This window comes from Phycodurus eques, chromosome 4, assembly GCF_024500275.1.
Source record: "Phycodurus eques isolate BA_2022a chromosome 4, UOR_Pequ_1.1, whole genome shotgun sequence".
NCBI lineage: Eukaryota > Metazoa > Chordata > Actinopteri > Syngnathiformes > Syngnathidae > Phycodurus > Phycodurus eques.
In genome coordinates this window covers 2,721,478-2,743,125 of record NC_084528.1, presented here as the reverse complement: position 1 = coordinate 2,743,125, position 21,648 = coordinate 2,721,478, and the positions used below count along the sequence as shown (strand labels likewise).

The window sequence follows — 21,648 nt, the reverse complement described above, 5'->3', positions numbered from 1 at the left end:
AATTGCCAACGAAAGGCTTATCACATCTGTCAGTATATCATAACTTCCTTTTAATTTTATTACCATTCAACCAATTTCCGTTTTTTTGTTGTTGTTGTTTTTTTGCCGTGGCCAAACGCTGTTGATTTTATACCGACAGGTGTCGCCCGTGAGTTCATTTGCACTTGAAGAGTATTATTATCGCTTCTGTTGGCTCTGCTTTAGCCTCGACGGTGGAATGTGTCGATAGTTTCCATCTTTTGTGAACAGATGGAGCCTCCCGGCTTTGAAGCCACGAACGTTACCGTGAAGCGCGCAGAGAGCGCTTACCCCTTATGCGAGGAATGGAAAGACGGCTCCGAGAGTTCGGTGTTCCACCTCGCCAACATCTTTCTCTTCCTCGGCTTCATGGGTGGCAGCGGCATTTACGGACTCTTCTACGTGTTCACCTTCCTGACTCTGGGCTACTTGTGCGCCACTCTCTGGGCTTGGGCGGACTCATGCAGCGCCACGGACGCGGTCCTGTGGTCTTTTGCGCTTTTGGCTGTATGTTTGGGTCAGGTTGTCCACGCTGTCTACAGAATCAGGAGCGTCTCGTTCGACAGGGATTTCCAGGAGCTTTACAACTGTGTGTTTAAAAAGATCGGAGTATCACTCTCACAATTTGGGAAAATCGTTGCTTGTTGTGAAGGAGATATCCGCACCATCAAGAAGGACAACTGCTTCGCCATAGAAGGGAAGACTAACATCGATAAGCTGTCGCTGCTCATGTCCGGCAGGTGATACATTAACTTTGATGAAAAGAATCTGCATCTTTGAAAAGTGCAAGAAAAACAAATAATAACAATAATAATACAAACAAACCATGAACACTCTGGTTTAATTTGATCATGTGGATAAAGTAAGGATTTTATTTGATTTCATAAAGGAGGTTAAAACCTTATTTACCTTAGTTACCTCACCTTATTTATTGAATTTATTTATTTGTTATTCATCCTTTATTGATACAGATGAGGCAATTGAGAACAGATTCTCATTTGCAATGACGACCTGGCAGCAGACAGCATCGTAAATCAAAGTAAAATAAAAGCAAATACATCGATATTGACAACAAACTGTACAGTGTGATATAGTTACCGGTACGTAATATATTCAATTACATCATAGCACATGGTGAACAAAATGGTTCAAAACAGGTTAGAAACAACCTTAACTGTATGTAAATCAAAATGATGACAGAGCGGAAGCAATTGCAGTATACCTAGTATACCTAAAACCAATCTTGTCATGAAAGCACATGTGTCAAACTCAAGGCCCAGGGGCCAGATCCAGCCCGCCAGTCATTCCTTGTGGCCCGTGGAAGCAAATAATGATGTGCATCTAGTTAATGTTCTTCTGGACCCAAATTGTCTTCACTTTTAAGAACGTTGAGAAATGCCAAACATTTCAAAATAAGAAAAGGGTGACCACGGGCAGGCAGATGCCTTTGGTGTTTGGACGATTTTCAACTGTCTGAAAACCAAGCAGATGGATGAAAACCTGGGACAAAATTCTGGTGAAAAAGTGTTGAAAATCAAATCATACAAAAACAAGAGCTTACGAAAACTGAGGTTCCACTGTATATGAGACGATATGATAAGGTGATTATATATTTATATTAGGGCTGCAACTATCAATTATGTTAATAATCGATTCATCTGTTGGCGGCACGGTGGACGACGACTGTGTGGAGTTTGCATGTTCTACCCTTGCCTGCGTGGGTTTTCTCCGGACACTCCGGTTTCCTCCCACATCCCAAAAACATGCATGGTAGGTTAATTGACATCTCTAAATTGCCCGTAGGTGTGAATGTGAAAGCGGATGGTTGTTTTTTTGTGTCCTGTGATTGGCTGGCAACCAGTTCAGGGTGTACGCCGCCTCCTACCCGATGATAGCTGGGATAGACTCCAGCACGCCCGCGACCCTCGTGAGGAGAACCAGCTCAGAAAATGGATGGATGGATGGATTCATCTGTTGATTTTTTTTTTTTTTTATTAATCTAATCGGATAAAAACGTTTTTTGTTTTTATTTCTATCCCTTTACTCAAATACAGGACATTATTTCTAATTGTCAGTGCAGGAAAGTGCACAAAATGGTTGCAGTGTGAACATCCCATTGCTCTTAAAGTCATATTATTATTTCAAAAAATCAAAAACTAAATGTTGAGGTCAAATAGCTTTATAATGGGTCATGGAGCAACCATACAATAATGTACAGATGTATGCGATACAATATCTGCTTAAAATTATTGCTTTTGTCTGTCACTGTTTCCTCAGTCTCAACTACCACATCAAGATTTTTGTGCATGCCTGTAACCTCACCACTGTCTCTCTGTGAATCAAGTAACACAACAATCACATTATCACTCTTGACCTCTTATGCATTCGATTCAGATCTAAGAAGTAAAAAACACAATTTCAAAATGTACCTTTTATCTTATCATACCACAAATTTTCTGAATTCAAGGAGCCGGAGTCAAGTCCAGATAACTTTCCATTTATCAAATGTTTAAGAAAGTCTTTGAATTTTATACACTACAAGAAGATTAAGTACAAAATATATAAATAAATAAAAATTCCAATCATACTTACTTATATTATACTTTACCTTTTAAAACATACACATATTTTGTTAATATACTCACAATAAAGTGAATAAACAGGTGAGTGCTGCTACCTTGGCTTTCTACAAATGTCCACTGGGTAGCAGGTGTCCATCCATCCATTTTCCTCACTAGGGTCGCGGGCGTGTTGGAGCCGATCCCAGCTGACTCTCAGCAAGAGGCGGGGTACACCCTGAACTGGTCACCAGCCAATCGCAGGGCACATATAAGCAAACAACCATTGGAACTCACATTTACACCTACGGACAATTTAAGAGTCTTCAATTAATGTATCATGCATTTTTTTGGGATGTGGGAGGAAACCGGAGTACCTGGAGAAAATCCACATAGGCATGGGGAGAACATGCAAACCCGGGGGCAGGTGTGACTTTGGGGGGGGAAAAAAAATAATGTGATATATAAAACAAAATTTACAAAATTGAGACCGAGAGCAAGTTCGTTTGGCTGGCATGAGCACAAATATGTATTTTAGATGAAAAAAATATGAGGACTTACATTGACTTGGAATATAAGCAGCATTGTCCCTCCAGTCTTCCTCTGCGTGTATTGAAAGTGTCAGGACTTGATTGTGATTGGTTAATCAGAATAAAATAATTAACCAGCAGTACTGACACCATCCAAATTCAGGGTATTCATTGGTTTAGAGTAGGGATGTCCCAATCCAACTTTTTCTCTTCCGATCGAATACCGATATTTCAGCCTTGAATTTTGCCCGATACCGGTCTGATTCGATATCAGCAATAATCACACATCCATCCATCCATCATTTTTCTGAGCCGCTTCTCCTCACACATAATCACACATCCATCCATCCTATCCCAGCTGTCATCGGGCAGGAGGCGGGGTACACCCTGAACTGGTTGCCAGCCAATCGCAGGGCACATACAAACAAACAACCATTCGCACACACAGTCATGCCTACGGGCAATTTAGAGTCTCCAATTAATGCATGTTTTTGGGATGTAGGAGGAAAAAACCCAGAGAAAACCCATGCAGGCACGGGGAGAACATGCAAACTCCACACAGGAGGGGCTGGGGATTGAACCCGGGTCCTCAGAACTGTGAGGCTGACGCTCTAACCAGTTGGTCACCGTGCCGCATAATCACACATACTTTAGTTATTTTGTGGAATGAAAAGGAATGTGGCGGCACGGTGGCCGACTGGTTAGAGCGTCAGCCTCACATTTCTGAGGACCCGGGTTCAATCCCCAGCCCCTCCTGTGTGGAGTTTGCATGTTCTCCCCGTGCCTGCATGGGTTTTCTAACCAGTTGGTCACCGTGGCGCATAATCACACATACTTTAGTTATTTTGTGGAATGAAAAGGAATGTGGCGGCACGGTGGACGACTGGTTAGAGCGTCAGCCTCAGACCTCTGAGGTGCGGGGTTCAATCCCCGTCCCCGCCTGTGTGGAGTTTGCATGTTCTCCCCGTGCCTGCGTGGGTTTTCTCCGGGCACTCCGGTTTCCTCCCACATCCCAAAAACATGCATTAATTGGAGACTCTAAATTGCCCGTAGGCATGACTGTGAGTGCGAATGCTTGTTTGATTGTATGTGCCCTGCGATTGGCTGGCAACCGGTTCAGGGTGTACCCCGCCTCCTGCCCGATGACAGCTGGGATAGGCTCCAGCACGCCCGCGACCCTAGTGAGGAGAAGCGGCTCAGAAAATGGATGGATGGAAATGGAATGTTAGAAAAGCTTAAGTGATATTACACAAACAGAGAACAATAATGGTGGGATGATAAAAAAGCCGGGCAGCAGTATGGCATAATGTGTTTACAAAGCCAATTCTCCGTGAATCAGAGGGTGGCAGAACGTGCCAAGTCTTTACTGGTGTTTGTGAGGAGATGAAGCTTGTCCATTTTGTTGAGTAGCGAGCGTAGATTTGCTCGGTGAATCGATGGCGTTTGAAATCCTCGCTGTCTGAGCTGTACCTGCACTTCGGCACGCTTTCCTCTGTGGTGCCATCTTCGCCTTCTCCATTCACAGAGTTCAGTTGTTCCGCTGGTGAATACATGAGAAAAAACCTGGTGATTGATTGATTTGTGAAAAGTTGGCAAAAAAAGGTACTCCCTAGTGCTTAGCAAGTCTTCCCTTGTGTAAGTAAGTCGCATAATGTCTCCAAAGATTAACAAACATGACAAAAACAGGAACAATACGAGAGAGCGCGTTACCGAGGCGTCCACCCGTGTAGGCGCCATCTTGGGCCAATCATGCAATATTTTTCTCTTGAGTGTATGTAGTGCAACTCCATGAGTTAAACTTTTTTAATTGAACTGGCTGACTAAATTAAGCTTTTGACTTTATTCTGATTCATTGATATGTACCTGTACTTTGTGAAGCATAAAGGAAGTACAACTCATGACTAAACTTACCTCAACACGGTCTCTCATGTTCTAGCTTTATATCTTCCAAGTGATTTTTCCCTAATATCTCACCTTCTCATGTTGTTTTAATTCTGCTTTTTCCTTGCCCTTATCAGGATTGTGTGCCTGATTATACCACTATTATTGGTATAAAGTCAATTTAGGTCTTCAGTTGAGTTCCATAATGTGTAAAGTGGATTGAAAATTTAATTACCAGTTGGCAGTTATAAATTGCGTCATTAAAAATAAAGAAACTTGACTTGTCCACAGAGATAGGTGACCTCAACCTTACTGACACACGGAAAGTCGAAAAGCCCGACATGCAGTACACCTTTTAAGAAGAATGTGGCAGTCACTGATGTGAGTTTTTTAAAAAGAACTCCAATTGTAATGACATTTGTTTTATATGATTTCTTTTGATACAACTTTCGAAAATCATTTCCAGGTTTATATATTTTTACGAAACATTCAACATTGGTCGCCATTGTTGTTTGTGTCGCTGGGTAGTGATGTCAAAAGGGAAATGCCCAGTTTCGCCGATGTTTTTAGTACGAGGTACAGTAGCAGCTGCGGCAGCGATGAACGGCGTTCAACCTTTTCAGTTCAAGCCAGCGTTTGATCAAAGATATGAGGAGAGAGGGGAATTAAGATGACTGGTGTGAAGAAGGTCGAGTTGGTCGTTTTTGGGTGGTGTCTTGGCTGCTGCTTGGCAAAGCCGACAGAGAAAGAGAGCATGCTGTAGTATAAAGAACTCCTTTCATTTTTGCCGCTGCTGTGTTCACTGAAATCATTATGTAGAAAAAAAACACGTCCTCTGAGTTAACGTCCCTATCTCCAACAAAGATGATGACACGTTTAACCGACTAGTTGTGGTCCGTGATTGACAACTGTACACCAGCTTGCCATTCATTGTGCAGCTACATTTTAAATCGGACGTTTACAGCTCTGAGTGGATACTGTTTTATCACATTTATTAAACCATAAAAAAAGATAGATTAATAGTTCAGGAAGAAGTGGGTTTCGACAAAGGACTTTGGCAAGAATAAAAGCAAGAGCGTTAGTCTCGCTTGACACCATTCATTTGAACGTGCGCTGGGTACACAGGCTTTGCTTTTTCATCTACAGTCACATTATAGATTATGAATATAGTTAAGTATTTATTGTAAAACACAAATGCAGCCCTATGGGGGGCACAAGCCAGTGCAAACTCTAGGCCGGTCACAAGCCCGGATAAAAGGGCATCCGGCTTAAAACTTTGCCAAACAAAGTTCATTGGAGCGTTTATCCAAAGAATTCCATACCGGATCGGTCGTGGCCCGGGTTAACAATGTCCGCCACCGGCGCCGTCAACCTGCAGGGCGCCGTTGGAAATTCAGCTACTGTGGATAGAAGTCGAAGAAGAAGAAGAGGTGGAAAGCGGGTTCTTTGGCAGAAAGAGAAGAGGAAAGCACAGAGCCTAGAACTGAATGTGGGGACGTTGACTGTTGGGACTATGACAGGAAAATCTCGGGAGTTGGTTGACATGATGATTAGGAGAAAGGTTGATATATTGTGTGTCCAGGAGACCAGGTGGTAAGGCAGTAAGGCTAGAAGTTTAGGCGCAGGGTTTAAATTATTTTACCATGGTGTAGATGGGAAGAGAAATGCAGTAGGGGTTATTTAAAAGTAAGAGTTGGCTAAGAATGTCTTGGAGGTGAAAAGAGTATCAGATCGAGTGATGAGGCTGAAACTTGAAATTGAGGGTGTTATGTATAATGTGATTAGTGACTATGCCCTACAGGTAGGATGTGACCTAAAGGTGAAAGAGAAATTCTGGAAGGAGCTCGACGAAGTAGTTCTGAGCATCCCAGACAGAGAGTCGTGATTGGTGCAGATAGTAATGGACATGTTAGTGAAGGAAATAGGGGTGATGAAGAAGTGATGGGTAAGTACGGCATCCAGGAAAGGAACTTGGAGGGACAGATGATGGTAGACTTTGCAAAAAGGATGCAAATGGCTGTAGTGAACACTTTTTTTCCAGAAGAGGCAGGAACATAGGGTGACCTACAAGAACGGAGGTAGAAGCACACAGGTGGATTACATCTTCTGCAGACAATGTAATCTGAAGGAGGTTACCGACTTAAGGTTGTGGTTGGGGAGAGTGTGGCGAGACAGCATAGGATGGTGGTATGTAAAATTACTCTGGTGGTGGGGAGGAAGATTAGGCAGACAAAGGCAGAGCAGAGAACCATGTGGTGGAACCTGAGACTGGACGTGTGTTGTGCAGCGTTTCGGGAAGAGGTGAGACAGGCTCTCGGTGGACGGGAGGAGCTTCAAGAAGACTGGACCACTGCAGCCAAGGTGATCAGAGAGGAAGAAGAAGAATTGGATATACCTGGCGGACAAGTGGATATTTCCGTCCCACACGGCTGGCACGGCTCGGCTCAGTGTCGACTGGTCCTGATCAATCTGCCAGCTCCTTCTGGAATGCCCCGGTTGCTAGGTACCCCAGCGTGGTAAGCACCTGTGTCGGCACAGGCAGCGCATTGCTTCTTGCGGTGTCACGCTCCAAAGCCGGCCGTAGCTCTGCACACAGTTCCAGGAGGACTGCCCTGGGGAACCTAAATCGGCTGATGAGCCAGTTGTCATCATTAGATAATAAATCCTCTCTGTTTTTGAACTGACGTTCTCTCCTTATTGCACCGTTTGCAACGTCTTCGAATAGCGCTAAAGCAGCCATTGTTGTTATTGGTATTTTCTGCATCACTTTGCGCATGCTTTTATATCCACGCGTGTAATTGCAGGCATGCGGGTGTGTTAATTGCTCATCAACGCTGTTAATGTGTGTCTGTTGTGCAGTTATTTATTATAACAGTTCCCCATCATCACCACCAAGTGTCGCCAAAGCACCAAAAGCTGTAGAAACGTGCGTACGCCAGCCATGCAGTTGGCGTGAAGCACTGCACATTCATTCTTGATACATCTGACCTTTGCCATGGAAAAGGACGGACGCCACGTTTTTGTGCGTACGCACCTTTTGTACATGAGGCCCCTGGTGACCAGTCCAGGGCTTACTTCGCCTCTCGCCAAAGTCAGCTAGTTTAGACGCCAGGTCACCTGCAACCCTAATGAGGATGCATATTAGTAAATGGATAGATAAAAGAAAAAGATTTTATCGTCATCATTTCATATCATTGAAGAAATATTCTTATAGTACACCACAATTGGTTGAAGAACCAATCTAAGAACAAATTCAACAAACTCTTACACCTCTTTTACTGCTGTGCTAGTAATAAATGTTATTGTAAGTTTATGCTTCGAATTTAAAATGTTTTGCATGTGTTTTAAGCATGCATACGATTTACGATTTGCGATTAACTGGTGATCAGTCAAGGCTAGGTGTCAGTCTCACACTACCGCTGAGATTGACTTCTGCTTCCCTGTGATGTTGAAAGCATAGATATCAAAAGGGCACCAAAAAGGACTGTAATTTCTGTTTGAAATCTTGCAGAAATGTCAAAAAATATGGATTTATCCGAGCTCATTGTTTTGTCCTACAGAATCCGAGTGACTGTTAACGGCGAGTTTCTGCACTACATCTACCCATTCCAGTTTCTGGATTCACCAGAATGGGATTCTCTCAGACCATCAGAGGAGGGTGTATTCCAGGTCACTTCCCATTAATGTCATCACTGCCACCTTGTATTCGTGGTCAGAAAATTGACTGGTGCCACACAACACAATCACTTTCTGTGTGTTTTTCTCTCTAGGTCACCCTATCAGCTGAAAACCCTTGTACATATGTGTCGTGGAGGAGGAAGAAACTCTATCTTCTTTTTGCTAAGCACCGCTATATAGCCAGGATCTTTGCCCTGGTTGTGCGGAATGACATTGCAGAGAAACTGTACTCCCTTAACGACACGGCATTCAACTGCTCCGGGTTTCGCTATGATATCCGCTTACCGAGTTACTGTCACATGCCTGGTACTGAATTAGAAAAGTCAAATGTCCCAATGAAAGTCCCAGTGCAGAGTGAGATGTCTGTCTGACTACACAAACACTACTGCAGGCCTGACACTTTCCTCACTGAGAATAGGAAGAAGTAATTTGCTTCTTTGTTGTTTTCATCCATTCATTCACAATATTTACTTATAAATGTACAGTAGAATAGGCAACATGTTTTACATGATGGTATCATAATTGTATTACTGACTTTAATGCCGATGCTAACAGCCGAGGAGTTCCAGGGTCGTTAATTTTTACAAGCGAGCCTACGTACTATCACAATTATTTTAGAACGGTTTTAACGCAATATTTGTTTTTGGTGTAGAAAATCTCAAAATGACAACAGTTATTCATTTAACTATTTATTATCCAAAATAACTCCTTAAGTTTATTTTATTATTTTGTGAAATACTGAGAGACAGATGAAACTTGATGTACATACTGTGCCTTATTGTACAGTATAATTACCTTTACAGAGGAGGTGATGTTTCACTTTGTGTGCTTTTGCAACATAACCCAAAAAAAACATTTTCACTGATCTGCACTGTTTGTTTGATCTATTTTCAATGTGATAAAGTAATTATTATTTAGAATATGTGCCATGTGGTTTTTTAAACATGTAATTTAAAAGAAAAGCTTGGAAAGTAATCTCAGAAGTGCTTAAAGTGCTTGAATTTGATTTGGAAAAATATGTGTGAATCCCATGTTGTATACAGTAGGCGGCTTACTATATGGTGATGATCGCCAACATTCAAGTGTCAAGAATTGGCCGCTGTCAATTGGCCACTGTCACTGTATGTCAAGAATTGGCCACTGTTAATATAAAATGCATTACCCTACTGTCCTTCAATTGACTGGTGACAATCTAAACCTCGCCTTTTGCACAAAGTCACCTGAGATAGGCCCCATCTCACCCGCAACCCGAATGAGGACACGCAATACATAGGCCTGTTACTAGATTACTATATCGACCTATCGTTCAATAAATAAAAATGGACAGTAGAGCTTTTCGGATATAATAAATTGTCATTGTTGTGGTGAGCTGACGCATGGCTCATGCAGTGAGCCGACAGAGAGTTGGATAGCTGTGTCATTAGCTGCTAGTGCGCTCGTGGAACGGCGGCATACTGGTGTTGGCTCCGTCTAATACTCCATAGCTTTGCGCCATATACAGTGTGGAGATTCACACAACAGAGACATTGTTATGTTTACGAGTGTTATGTTGCGAATTAAAAACAGCTCGCTCCACCGCGGTGACATTGTTGAAAAAGTCATTTTTTTTTTTAAAGTACAACTGATTCTGCCTGGGTAATCAAACATATGAGCACAACTGTGCGTTTTCTCATTTACTAAATAAAAGTAGGGCTGTGAATTTAAAAATAAGAGCAAGTAAATAAAACAAAAGTATTATGTGTTCAAATAAAGTGCTTAACTTCAGAATAATTCTTTAAAAACAAATACAGAAAATATTTCATATTTTGATATGGGTATTGGGCAAAATCATGCATTGTAAAAATTGATTATACATTGGTAGAAGGGTTTTCCAGAATTTTTAGGTCAACTTTGGGGTGCGCATTATATACACTTTTCCAAGATGGCGCCTACCAGTGTGGTCGCCTCGGTTACGCGCTCTCTAGTATTGTTTTTGTTTTTGTGTTTTTTGTTCGTCTTTGGAGACATTTCACGACTCAGTTACACAAGGGGAGACTTGCAAACCATCAAGGAGGCTACTCCTGACTTTCTTTCACCAACTTTCGCAAATCCGCTCAGTTTTTTCCCCGTATTACTCACCGGAGTGGCGTCCGTGGTTTTCAGCGCATGGAGGCGGAGGCGACGCCACAGAGGGAAGCGAGCTGGCAGGCAGGTGAAACTCCACAAGAGAGGATACAGATTGGCATTCCCGTCGATCCACCTCGCGAATGTACGCTCCCTACCCAACAAAGTGGACGAGCTTCATCTTCTGATAAAGACCAGTAAAGACTGCCGCCGCCATGTGCTTTACGGAGACGCTATACCCGGTGGCGCTGTCATGCTTCCGGGTTTTCATCTTCACCGAACGGACCGCATCGCGGAGTGATCGCGGGAAACAAAAGGCGGCGGGATATGCTTCTATATCAACGAAAAATGGTTTACGGACGTCACGGAGCTCGGCTCACACTGCAGCCCACATTTGAGGTCGCTGTTTTTGAACTGTAAGCCATTCTACTCGCCGCGTAAGTTCGCATCATTTATTCTGGTTGGCGCCTATATTCCGCCTCAAGCTAACATGAACGCCGCACTGCTGTCGCTCGCCGAACAAGTAAACGAAATTGAAAAAAATCACCCGGACTCACCCCTCATTATTCTTGGGGACTTTAACAAAGCTAAACTCAACCACGAACTCCCTAAATACAAGCACCACATCGACTGTCCTACCAGGGAAAATAACATTTTAGACCACTGCTATACTATGCTAAAAAACGCATACCGTGCTATACCTCGTGAAGCCCTGGGCTCGTCTGATCACTGCTTAATTCACTTAATACCGACGTACAGGCAAGAACTTAAATGCGCGAAGCCTACAGTGAAAACAGTGAAAAAGTGGACCAATGAAGCAAAGATGGAACTTCAAAGCTGTTTAGACTGCACAGACTGGAGTGTCTTTGAAAATTCAGCTGGCAGCCTGGATGAATATACGGACACAGTCACATCCGATATCAGTTACTGTGAAGAGGTGTGTGTACCAACAAAGTCATTTCGCACTTTCAACAACAACAAGCCGTGGTTCACTGCCAAAGTTAAGCAGCTTCGCCAAGCTAAGGAGGACGCATATCAGAGCGGGGACAGGGCCGTGTATAATTGCGGTAGAAACCTGCTGACTAAAGAAATTAACATTGCAAAGAGGAACTATGCAGCAAAGTTGGAAAAACCGTTTAGCACTAATGACTCGAAATCAGTCTGGCATGCATTGCAATCGCTGACTAATTACAAGCGACGATCCCCCCAAGCTGAGAACAATAGCACACTAGCCAACGACTTGAATACCTTCAACTGCAGATTTCAAAAGGACACTTTCACATCCCACACCCACCCGGCCGCACCCCCAACCACAATCACACCTCTGACTTCTGTGTTTACCATCCACGAACAGGATGTGAGACGCAGCTTCATACAACAAAAGATTAACAAAGCGGCAGGCCCAGACCATGTGTCCCCATCCTGCCTCAAAGTCTGCGAGGACCAGCTTGCGCCAGTCTTCACTCAGATCTTCAATAGATCTCTGTGAACTGTGCGAAGTACCATCCTGTTTCAAACGCTCCAGCATCATTCCAGTCCCCAAGAAACCTGCAATCTCGAGTCTAAATGACTACAGGCCTGTCGCCTTGACATCTGTGGTCATGAAGTCCTTTGAACGTCTCGTGCTGGACCACCCCATGAGTGTCACAGGTCCCCTGCTGGACCCCCTGCAGTTTGCCTACAGAGCGAACAGGTCTGTAGATGATGCAGTCAACATGGGACTGCACTTCATCCTTGAACACCTCGACAGTGCAGGGACCTACGCGAGGATCCTGTTCGTGGACTTCAGCTCAGCGTTCAACACCATCATCCTTGAACTCCTTTTATCCAAGCTTCTCCAACTCATCGTCTCACCTGCCATCTGCCAGTGGATTTACAGCTTTCTGACGGGCAGGACACAGCAGGTGAGGCTGGGAGAGGCCACCTCATCCACACGCAGCATCAGCACTGGGGCGCCCCAAGGTTGTGTCCTCTCTCCGCTGCTCTTCTCTCTCGACACAAACGACTGCACCTCATCGCACCCGGCTGTCAAACTCCTCAAGTTTGCAGATAACACCACTGTCATCGGCCTCTTCAAGGACGGTGACGAGTCTGCATATCGACAGGAAGTGGAGCGGCTGGAGCTGTGGTGCGGCCGACACGCTGAACACGCTCAAGACTGTAGAGATGATCGTGGACTTCAGGAGGCATCCTTCGCCACAGCTGCCCCTCACGTTGTCCAGCTGCCTTGTGTCAAACGTCGAGACCTTCAAGTTCCTGGGAATTACAGTCTCTCAGGACCTGAAGTGGGCGACCAACATCAACTCCGTCCTCAAAAAGGCCCAGCAGAGGATGTACTTAGTGCGGCTTCTGAGAAAACACGGCCTGCCACCGGAGCTGCTGAGGCAGTTCTAGACAGCGGTCATCGAATCAGTCCTGTGTTCTTCCATCACAGTCTGGTTTGGTGCTGCTACAAAAAAGGACAAACTCCGACTGCAACGGACAATCAAAACAGCTGAAAGGATTGTCGGTACCCCCCTACCCACCCTTGAGGGCTTGCACGCTGCCAGAACTAAGACAAGAGCGTGCAAAATCCTCTCGGACCCTCCGCATCCCGGTCACCAGCTCTTCCAGCGCCTTCCCTCAGGTAGGCGCTACCGATCAATGCAAACTAGAACTAGCAGACATTCCAACAGCTTCTTCCCTCTTGCAATCAACTTCTTAAACAGCAAACCTACAATTCCATTGCAACATGCTGGCAATTTTTTGACTTGAGTTCGTTTTCACATTTCTGTGGGGCCAATTATACATGACTCGTGCTCTCACTGTAGTTGTCTCGCCACGCTGTACTATTTGCATAACTGTTGTTTACAAATACTGGCCACTCATGCCAGAGTAGCATCTGCTCCATTTGCACGCTGATTGAGGAGTATCTGCAACATTTGCACAACCAACATTGTCCCAGATTATCACACTACTCGTCCCTTTAAACCGCATACACTCTTTGAAGTCTCTGCGCCCTTTGCACAATGGTCATTGCACCGGACTATTGCAATATTAGTCATTCGAACTGCTCTAAGTGCTAGAGGACTCTGCATCTTTTTGCACAATTGTCAAAACAAAAAAATGTACCGGCATTACCAGCTAACTAGCAACCCTTTACTGCTCAGTGACTTTTTTTTTTTTTTTTTTTTGTCAATGTCTTTGTCTCAAAAGTGTTCTCTGTCAATTGACTGTCTGTTGTCATACTAGAGCGGCTCCAACTACCAGAGACAAATTCCTTGTGTGTTTTTTGGACATACTTGGCAAATAAAGACGATTCTGATTCTGAACTTGTGCAGCCTCCTGAGGCTTCTTTAACAAAATTAATATCTAACTTCCCTTGTTCCTGTTTGGGGAAACAGCCGACTTATCCCCTGCAATCACATAACTACTATTTGAAAGTTGATAGGTTTGAAATAACTAGTGCAATCACTACACTAGGTCTTCCTCCTCAGTAACGCGATATTCCTGCTAGATTGACGATTTAAAAATAGCTCTGGTACTGAATGATTCCTTATTATTACTATCCAAGTGTAAAAGAAGTTGCTTGCTTGCATGTCGCTCAACTAACCACACGTCACTGCGCATAATTTTCCCCAGGTACCTTTACAAGTCTTCAGGTGTCCTTCATTGCTTTCGCTAATATTCTGTAACTAACTGTTTGCCTATGTCCCCTAATTCCCAATATTACATCTGGCAAATTCTAAAATTCAGTCACCCTCTACCCCGACAGACCAGGCCTCTATTCCTTGCATTAATTAATCGATTCTATTGTAAATCTCTCCCTGGCCTTTGCAATACCACCCCTCTTGTATCCCCCTTTTTATTACTCCAGCACAAAGTCAGGAGGGTTGACCCCGAAAAGGCCCTATTATCACACCTCTACATAACTCGACAACGTCTGTATTTTAGTTCTCCTAGTCAGCCAGCAATAGAGGTACAGTAGATGTTCTTGGTCCACCTATATTTGCATGTGCGACGTAGGATGCTTAGTGAGGCATTTTCTAACAACACTACTAGCAGAATCTTTGACAAATGGTAGGTGAAATCAAGGATGTTTGCTCCTTTCCTTTCTCTCTCTTCCACCCGTACCAAAGTTTAATAAAAATTTTGAAGTAGAAGCCCATCTGAGGACTGCATGACCGCATACTCCCATAATGGCAAAAATATTTCTTGCCATAATTTCTCCCACCATCCTATCTAGCGACTTTACCAACCCCGCTCACTAGGGAGACGGCTGACTCTAAGTAAAACTTAACCATCCTTATACTGAAAACTCCTAAATATATGTACTGTATAGCCTTTACGATTTATTTCTGTTCAAGGGCAGGTTACCTGCGTAATACCAATTACCAAATTACCTCAAGTGTGTCAACACCATTTTCCGAAGAGCCACTGAACACTGACCTACTCCGACCTCAGCCACACAGCATCCTTGATGGCTTCTAGTCGTGTCCACTTTGTCCCCCACTGGAACAGACTTTCATCACATTATTCCAATCCACTTGGTAAACGTTGAGACACAGGACCATTAAGATCCTCTTTTTCTTTCCAGCTTTCACCGTCTCCACCGCGAAGTCCTTTCATTGGCAACACAGGCACACCCACACCAGCCGTTTTGATGCTGCACACAAGCCACTCGGGCGAGAGCCGCGCGGCCGCCAGATTCAAACAGTGAGAAAGCGCTCACCTTCTAGCCGGCATGAAATCTGAAGCGATAACGCGGCGCCGTCGCCCGGCAGTGCAGCAAAGAATCCTCTTCGTGAGGCCACTTTGAGGTGGATTTTTTCGCCTGTGGTTCCGAGTCGGAGATCACCCGGGAGAACTGCGGCTTTCGTTGTGCAGGGATGAATGAAGACTTCGAGACACTTGGCGTTTGGGCTAATTCGATTTATTGAACAAGCCTTAGTGTCATAACAGCTGCTTACATTGCCAGAACAACGAAAAAGTCCCCGAAAAAAACCCTGGATTTCAGTTTATCAAGGTTTAATTCTCTGGGCGTGGAATTAGCCCGTCCCTGGGTGCACACGGAAAATGGTCGCTCCCCATGACCATATTTGGAATAACACCCGCCTGCTGGCGCCTCACATTCTAGCTACGCTCACACCCGGTACCCTTATCTTATAAGATGCAAAACAGTCCTCTTTGCAGACCGGGAAGCCTGTTGCTGTCTGGGCGGAGAAGGGAACCCTAATAAACGTATAAATGGTTGAAGGGGATCCTTTGATGTAGAACTTCAAAGAAAAGATGGTTGGCTTGAATACAGATCTCCAAACATTTGGCCCTTGCAAAGGAACTCTGATTGTGGTACTATTGAAATATACTACAGTGGTTTTGAATGAGCGGCATGGTGGCCGACTGGTTAGAGCATCAGCCTCACAGTTCTGAGGACCCGGGTTCAATCCCCGGCCCCGCCCCTGTGGAGTTTGCATGTTCTCCCCGTGCCTGCGTGGGTTTTCTCCGGACACTCCGGTTTCCTCCCACATCCCAAAAACATGCATTAATTGGGGACTCTAAATTGCCCATTGATGTGACTGTGAGTGCGACTAGTTGTTTGTTTGTATGTGCCCTGCGATTGACAGGCAACCAGTTCAGGGTTTACCCCGCCTCCTGCCCGATGACAGCTGGGATAGGCTCCAGCACTCCCGCGACCCTAGTGAGGAGAAGCGGCTCAGAAAATGGATGGATGGATGGATGGTTTTGAATGCAGAGATGCTGCAACAGGGTAGGCAACCCAAGCAATTGTCGAGTGCCCCAAGCTGAAGGGGGCCTTGAGAGACCGCTGACATGGGCCCATATCAATGACGAAACACTGCTTTAACACTGCAATGACAACGTGTCACTGCCGGGAATCCCCCACAAACGGACCCCTAGTAGCTGGCTTGTTGAAATTCGCTATATGCGGAACGTCACGTGACCAAACCCGGAAAACAAGTTAGCAGACTTCGTATGATAATAATAAAGCATACCACTTATATAGCGCTTTTCAAGGCACTCAAACACGCTTTACAATTGCACGCATCATTCATTCACTCCACAATATGCTGCGCTAGCAAGCATAACTACAGGTTGATGACATGATGGATTTGAAGCTTTTTTTTATATCTGGTGTCTTTGGACAAAGGTACAGTACATGTATGTGCTTTATTTACACAAATATGATATATGTAGGGCGGCACGGTGGACAACTGGTTAGCACGTCTGCCTCATAGTTCCGAGGACCGGGGTTCAAATCCCGGCCCCGCCTATGTGGAGTTTGCATCTTCTCCCCATGCCTGCGTGGGTTTTCTCCGGGCACTCCGGTTTCCTCCCACATCCCAAAAACATGCATGGTAGGTTGACTGAAGACTCTAAATTGCCCTTAAGTGTGAATGTGTGCACGAATGGTTGTTTGTTTATACAAGTATGTGCCCTTCGATTGGCTGGCGAACAGTTCAGGGTGTACGCCACCTCTCGCCCGAAGATAGCTGGGATAGGCTCCAGCACGCCCGTGACCCTCGTGAGGATAAAGCGGAAGAGGAAATGGATGGATGGATGTTATATGTAAACACAAGCAAAGCCTAAACATCAGATATTGTTATCTTTGGTAGCTCTGTGGTCACATCTTGTGTTAAACAAAAGACATAAACATTTAAAGTTCCTACAGGTGCTTTGTCCTGGTCACTTGCTACAGGCTTCCACTATATACCTGTGCCAGAAAGTGCTTTCACCTGTTTTGCCAAATGCAGAAGTTGCTTGCGCATATACCCTATACAGGGGTGGGCAAACTTTTTGGCTCAAGGGCCACATTGGGAACAGTGTTGTTTTGTTGATCACCTTTTTTGCCAGTGCATCAAAGTCTGGTGTTAGTTTTGTTGTAGCAATTCTCAGAACACATCTGCACTTAGATGGGATCTGTAGAATGTTTTGTTTGTGTTCATCACACTAAAAGTCTGTTCACACACATATGTAGAGCCAAACACCACCAGCATCCTCTGTGCCATCTTCCGGATTTTTGGAAATGTGTCTGCGCTTAATGAAGCATAAAACTCATCTAGTTTGAGAGTTGAACTCTTTTCAGACAGTATCACATTGGAGCTCAATCAGTTCCATCTGCAGCTCCCCTGGCGCTGTTTCAGGATCTTGTGTGACTGAATCTTGGATGGCAGTTTGTCAGATAAAGGTGTTTTGCTGAGCCTGCAAGCTTGATTTTAACCACTGAGCCGTAGCCATCAGTTCCTGCGTTGACTGGCTGTTAGCATAATCAGCATGCTTGGTAGAAAAGTGACGGCTGATGTTATATTCCTGTAAAACCGCAATGGTTTCTTAACAAATTAGACATACAGCCTTTTACGGGACTTCACTGAAAAAGTATTTAGTAGTCCATTCTATATTAAACACTTGGCTTTTCTTTTTCTTTTTTTTTTCTTTTCTTTGGCCCACTGATGGTTGAAGAAGAGTTCAGAGCAGTAGCAGAGTAAAAGCAGAACAGCCAAGTCAAGTCAATGTATTACTGTACTTACTGCGCTACCTGGTGGAACCACTGGGCATTACAGGACAAACTGGTGGAACCACTGGGCATTACAGCACAACCTGGTGGAACGACTCTGCATTACAGGACAAGGTCAAATGAATGTAGTCATGATTTTTATTTAATTTGGGAAATTCTGTACCAATCTTTGGCGGGGCGGATTGAAATGATCAACGGGCCGTAGTTTGCCCACCCCTGCCCGATGATGTAGATGGTGGTAACTGGGAATGTGTATCTGTTAAATAAGAAAAGTTGTGATGTCTATTTCTCCCAGTCACACTAAGTATGCGAAACGTTTAGGCCTACTGCACATTATTAACTAGCATTAGTTATACAGCAGACTGTTTAATAAACTACTTGAAACATAATATGTATCTGTTTGGATTTGTTTACACAGCACAGATATATGTCATTAGCCATGCTGCAGTTTTTCCTGTTAGGAGAATAACACATTTGTTGTCAAATGATACAATCTCAATTCCATTTTCAGCTTGGTCTGTCCATACTGGTACTAATTTGTGTTTGGAATAGAAATATAATATGGATGTCCTTGAATTTTCTGGTACAGGCTAAATGTTACATTACACAAAATGTATGAATCATTAAAGTTGTTACTGCAAACAGTGTCACAATTTGTATAATATTGGACTGGACCCAAAAGCAGACGGACGCGGCAGGAGTAGAGGAGAATGGTTTATTAAGGAGTTGCTCCAGGTAGTATTTCCAATTCATGAGGGTGGTCCGGTGGAGCAAGGAACTGGCAGAAGGCGGAAACGTGAGCAGGTGGCGTGGTTGAAGCAGGCAGTGAAGCAGGAGACACGGACGGAATACTGGAAGTGGAGAATAACACCAGAGGATCAGTACAAGTGTGGATAGCCAGGAAATCAACTTATAAACACGAAGAGTAGTCTCGAGAGTCGGCCTGTGTACCATGGACAAGTGTGAATACTCTTGCGCCGGATCCCTGGGTCAGGCAGGCTTAAATACAGGCAGTGAAGAGTGCTGATTGGGAACAGGTGCACAGGCAGTGATGAGTGCAAATTGGGAACAGGTGCGCAGGCGAGGGGGTGGTAATTGCTGGGGAGAGAGAGAACGAGGAGGGCGGGGCGCAAAGCACCACCCAAGCTTCCAAAGAGGAACTGCAGGGCACAGATCATGACAGTACCCCCATCAAGGATACGCGACACCGTGAAGGCAGGATGGTTTTCAATGACACGGCGGGGATGGGGTACGGCCGGAGGGCTAAGGGTACTGGTGGAGACAGGCTTAAGCAGAGAAACATGAAATGTCGGATGGATCTTAAGAGATAGGGGAAGTTTTAACTGTATAGAGGTGGCATTGATGATTTTAGCAATAGGAAAGGGACCAATGAAGCGTGGCATGAGCCTACGGGATTCGGTTTGGAGAAGGAGGTCACGGGATGAGAACCAATCCATCAGACCCACATTGTATTCTGGCGTGGAATAGCGATGAAGATCCGCCAGCCGCTTATTTTTCTCGGGTGAACAAATGGAATGGACTCGTCGAAGGTGCTCCCTCACAGTGGGAACCGCTATCATATGGTCCTGTTCCTTAAATAGAGGAGGTTGGAAACGTAATATTCCATGAAGGGAGACATACCTGTGGCGGCGCTGGTGAAGGAGTTGTGGGCATATTTCACCCATGGGAGAAAGGTGCTCCAGGAGGCGGGATTGCATGCATAAACGCAGCGAAGAGCAGATTCCAGGTTTTGATTCGCCGACTCCGTCTGGCCGTTGGATAGGAGGTGGTAGCCAGACGATAGGATGGCTGCTGCGCCCACCGCCTTGCAGAACTCCTTCCAGACCTAGGAGGAGAACTGAGGGCCTCGGCCCGAAACATTGTCAATAGGGATGCCATGAACTTTCAGTACACAAAAGACTTTTTGGCTCAAGGGCCACATTGGGAACAGGAGTTATGGTGACGCCATTAAGGAGTTATGGGCCCACTGAAGTACTTCCGAGCGTGCAGAATCTGGTACGAAGAGCCGGTCTGCAGGTCCGGTCTTGGGATCCGGTTGGGTTCGCTGAGCCTTTTTTACTACTTGTTCAATCTCCCACGTGGCTGCCCCAACGAAGCAGGAGGAAGTCAGGATGGGTTCTGGTTCACTTGGGCTGGAATGGGGTGGATGGAGGTGAGAGAAGGTGTCAGGCTTGCTGTTACATGAACCAGGGCGGAAGGAGAGGCTAAAGTTGAAACGACTGAGAAAAAGAGGCCAACGAGCTTGCCAGGGGTTAAGTCGCTTGATTCTGGTGGTCAGTCCAGATGATGAACGGAGAAATGGTTCCCTCCAGCCAATCCCTCCATTCCGCCAGAGCCCAAACTATGGCAACCATCTCACTATTTCCTATGTCAGACGGAGAAAGGTGACAGGAAAAGAAGGCACAGAAATGTAGTTTTTGGGATTCCAGGTCCTTCTGGGAGAGAATGGCCCCCGCTCAATTGTCTGAGGTCTCAACCTTCACAACGAACTGGAGGGAGGGGTTGGGGTGCCTTAGGATGGGGGCACTGGTGAATAATTCCTTTAGGCACTCGAAGGCTTGGGATGCGACAGGGGTCCACTGGAATGGGGAGCTGGTGGAGGTGAGACTAGTGCGTGGAGGTGAGACTGGTGAGAGGAACGGCTGCTTTACTATAATCCCGGATGATTCTGCGGTAGAAGTTGGCAAGGCCTAGGAAACATTGCAGTTCTTTGTCGGTGGAGGGAATGAGCCAGTTAACGACTGCTTGGATTTTAGCCGGGTCTGGTTGTCGTTGTCCTTTGGCGATGATGTATCCCAGGAAGTGTACAGAGGGGAGCTGGAATTCACATTTCTCAGGTTTAATAAAGAGGTGGTTCTCAAGTAGGCGCTGAAGGACTTGGCGGACATATTGCCGATTTTCTTCGGGAGAGCGGTAGAAGATGAGGACGTCATCTAAATGGACGAAGACGAACCGGTTAAGCATACCATGAAGGATGTTATTGATTAAGGTTGATGGGGGCGTTGGTTAACCCAAAAGGCATGACCGGGTGTTCAAAGTGTCCGAGGGGGGTATTGAAGGCAGTTTTCCATTCGTCCCCCTCTTTAATGCGGATGAGATGATTGGCGTTGCGCAGGTCAACTGGGTGAATATTTGAGCGTCGCAGAGGGGTTCGAAGGAAGAGTCAATGAGAGACAGTGGAGCTTTCTTTTTAACATTGATATTGTTGAGACCTCGGAAATCAATGCAGGGGCAGAGAGTGGTAGCTTTCATTTCGACGAAAAAGAACCGATCCCCAGGGGCGAAGAAGTGGGCCGGATGAGTCCGGAGGCAAGGGAGTCGCAGATCTAATTTTCCATAGCCTCTTCTT

At 45.1% G+C, this 21,648-nt stretch overlaps 1 protein-coding gene across 1 annotated transcript; it reads left to right on the top strand.

The window, feature by feature from the left end:
* Positions 1-226: 226 nt before the first annotated feature.
* Positions 227-9,468, top strand: popdc3 (popeye domain containing 3). The gene is made up of 3 exons (XM_061675506.1): positions 227-758; positions 8,548-8,656; positions 8,758-9,468. The coding sequence occupies exons 1-3, from the start codon at positions 250-252 to the stop codon at positions 9,034-9,036; spliced, it is 897 nt and encodes a 298-aa protein (XP_061531490.1). The 5' UTR covers positions 227-249; the 3' UTR covers positions 9,037-9,468.
* The last annotated feature ends 12,180 nt before the right edge of the window (positions 9,469-21,648 follow it).

Excerpts from the sequence above, each read along its gene's own strand:
- popdc3 (XM_061675506.1), top strand. The coding sequence starts at position 250 with ATGGAGCCTCCCGGCTTTGAAGCCACGAACGTTACCGTGAAGCGCGCA. Across the intron at positions 759-8,547 it reads TCGCTGCTCATGTCCGGCAG|AATCCGAGTGACTGTTAACG; the intron begins GTGATACATTAA and ends TTTGTCCTACAG. Across the intron at positions 8,657-8,757 it reads CAGAGGAGGGTGTATTCCAG|GTCACCCTATCAGCTGAAAA; the intron begins GTCACTTCCCAT and ends TTTTCTCTCTAG.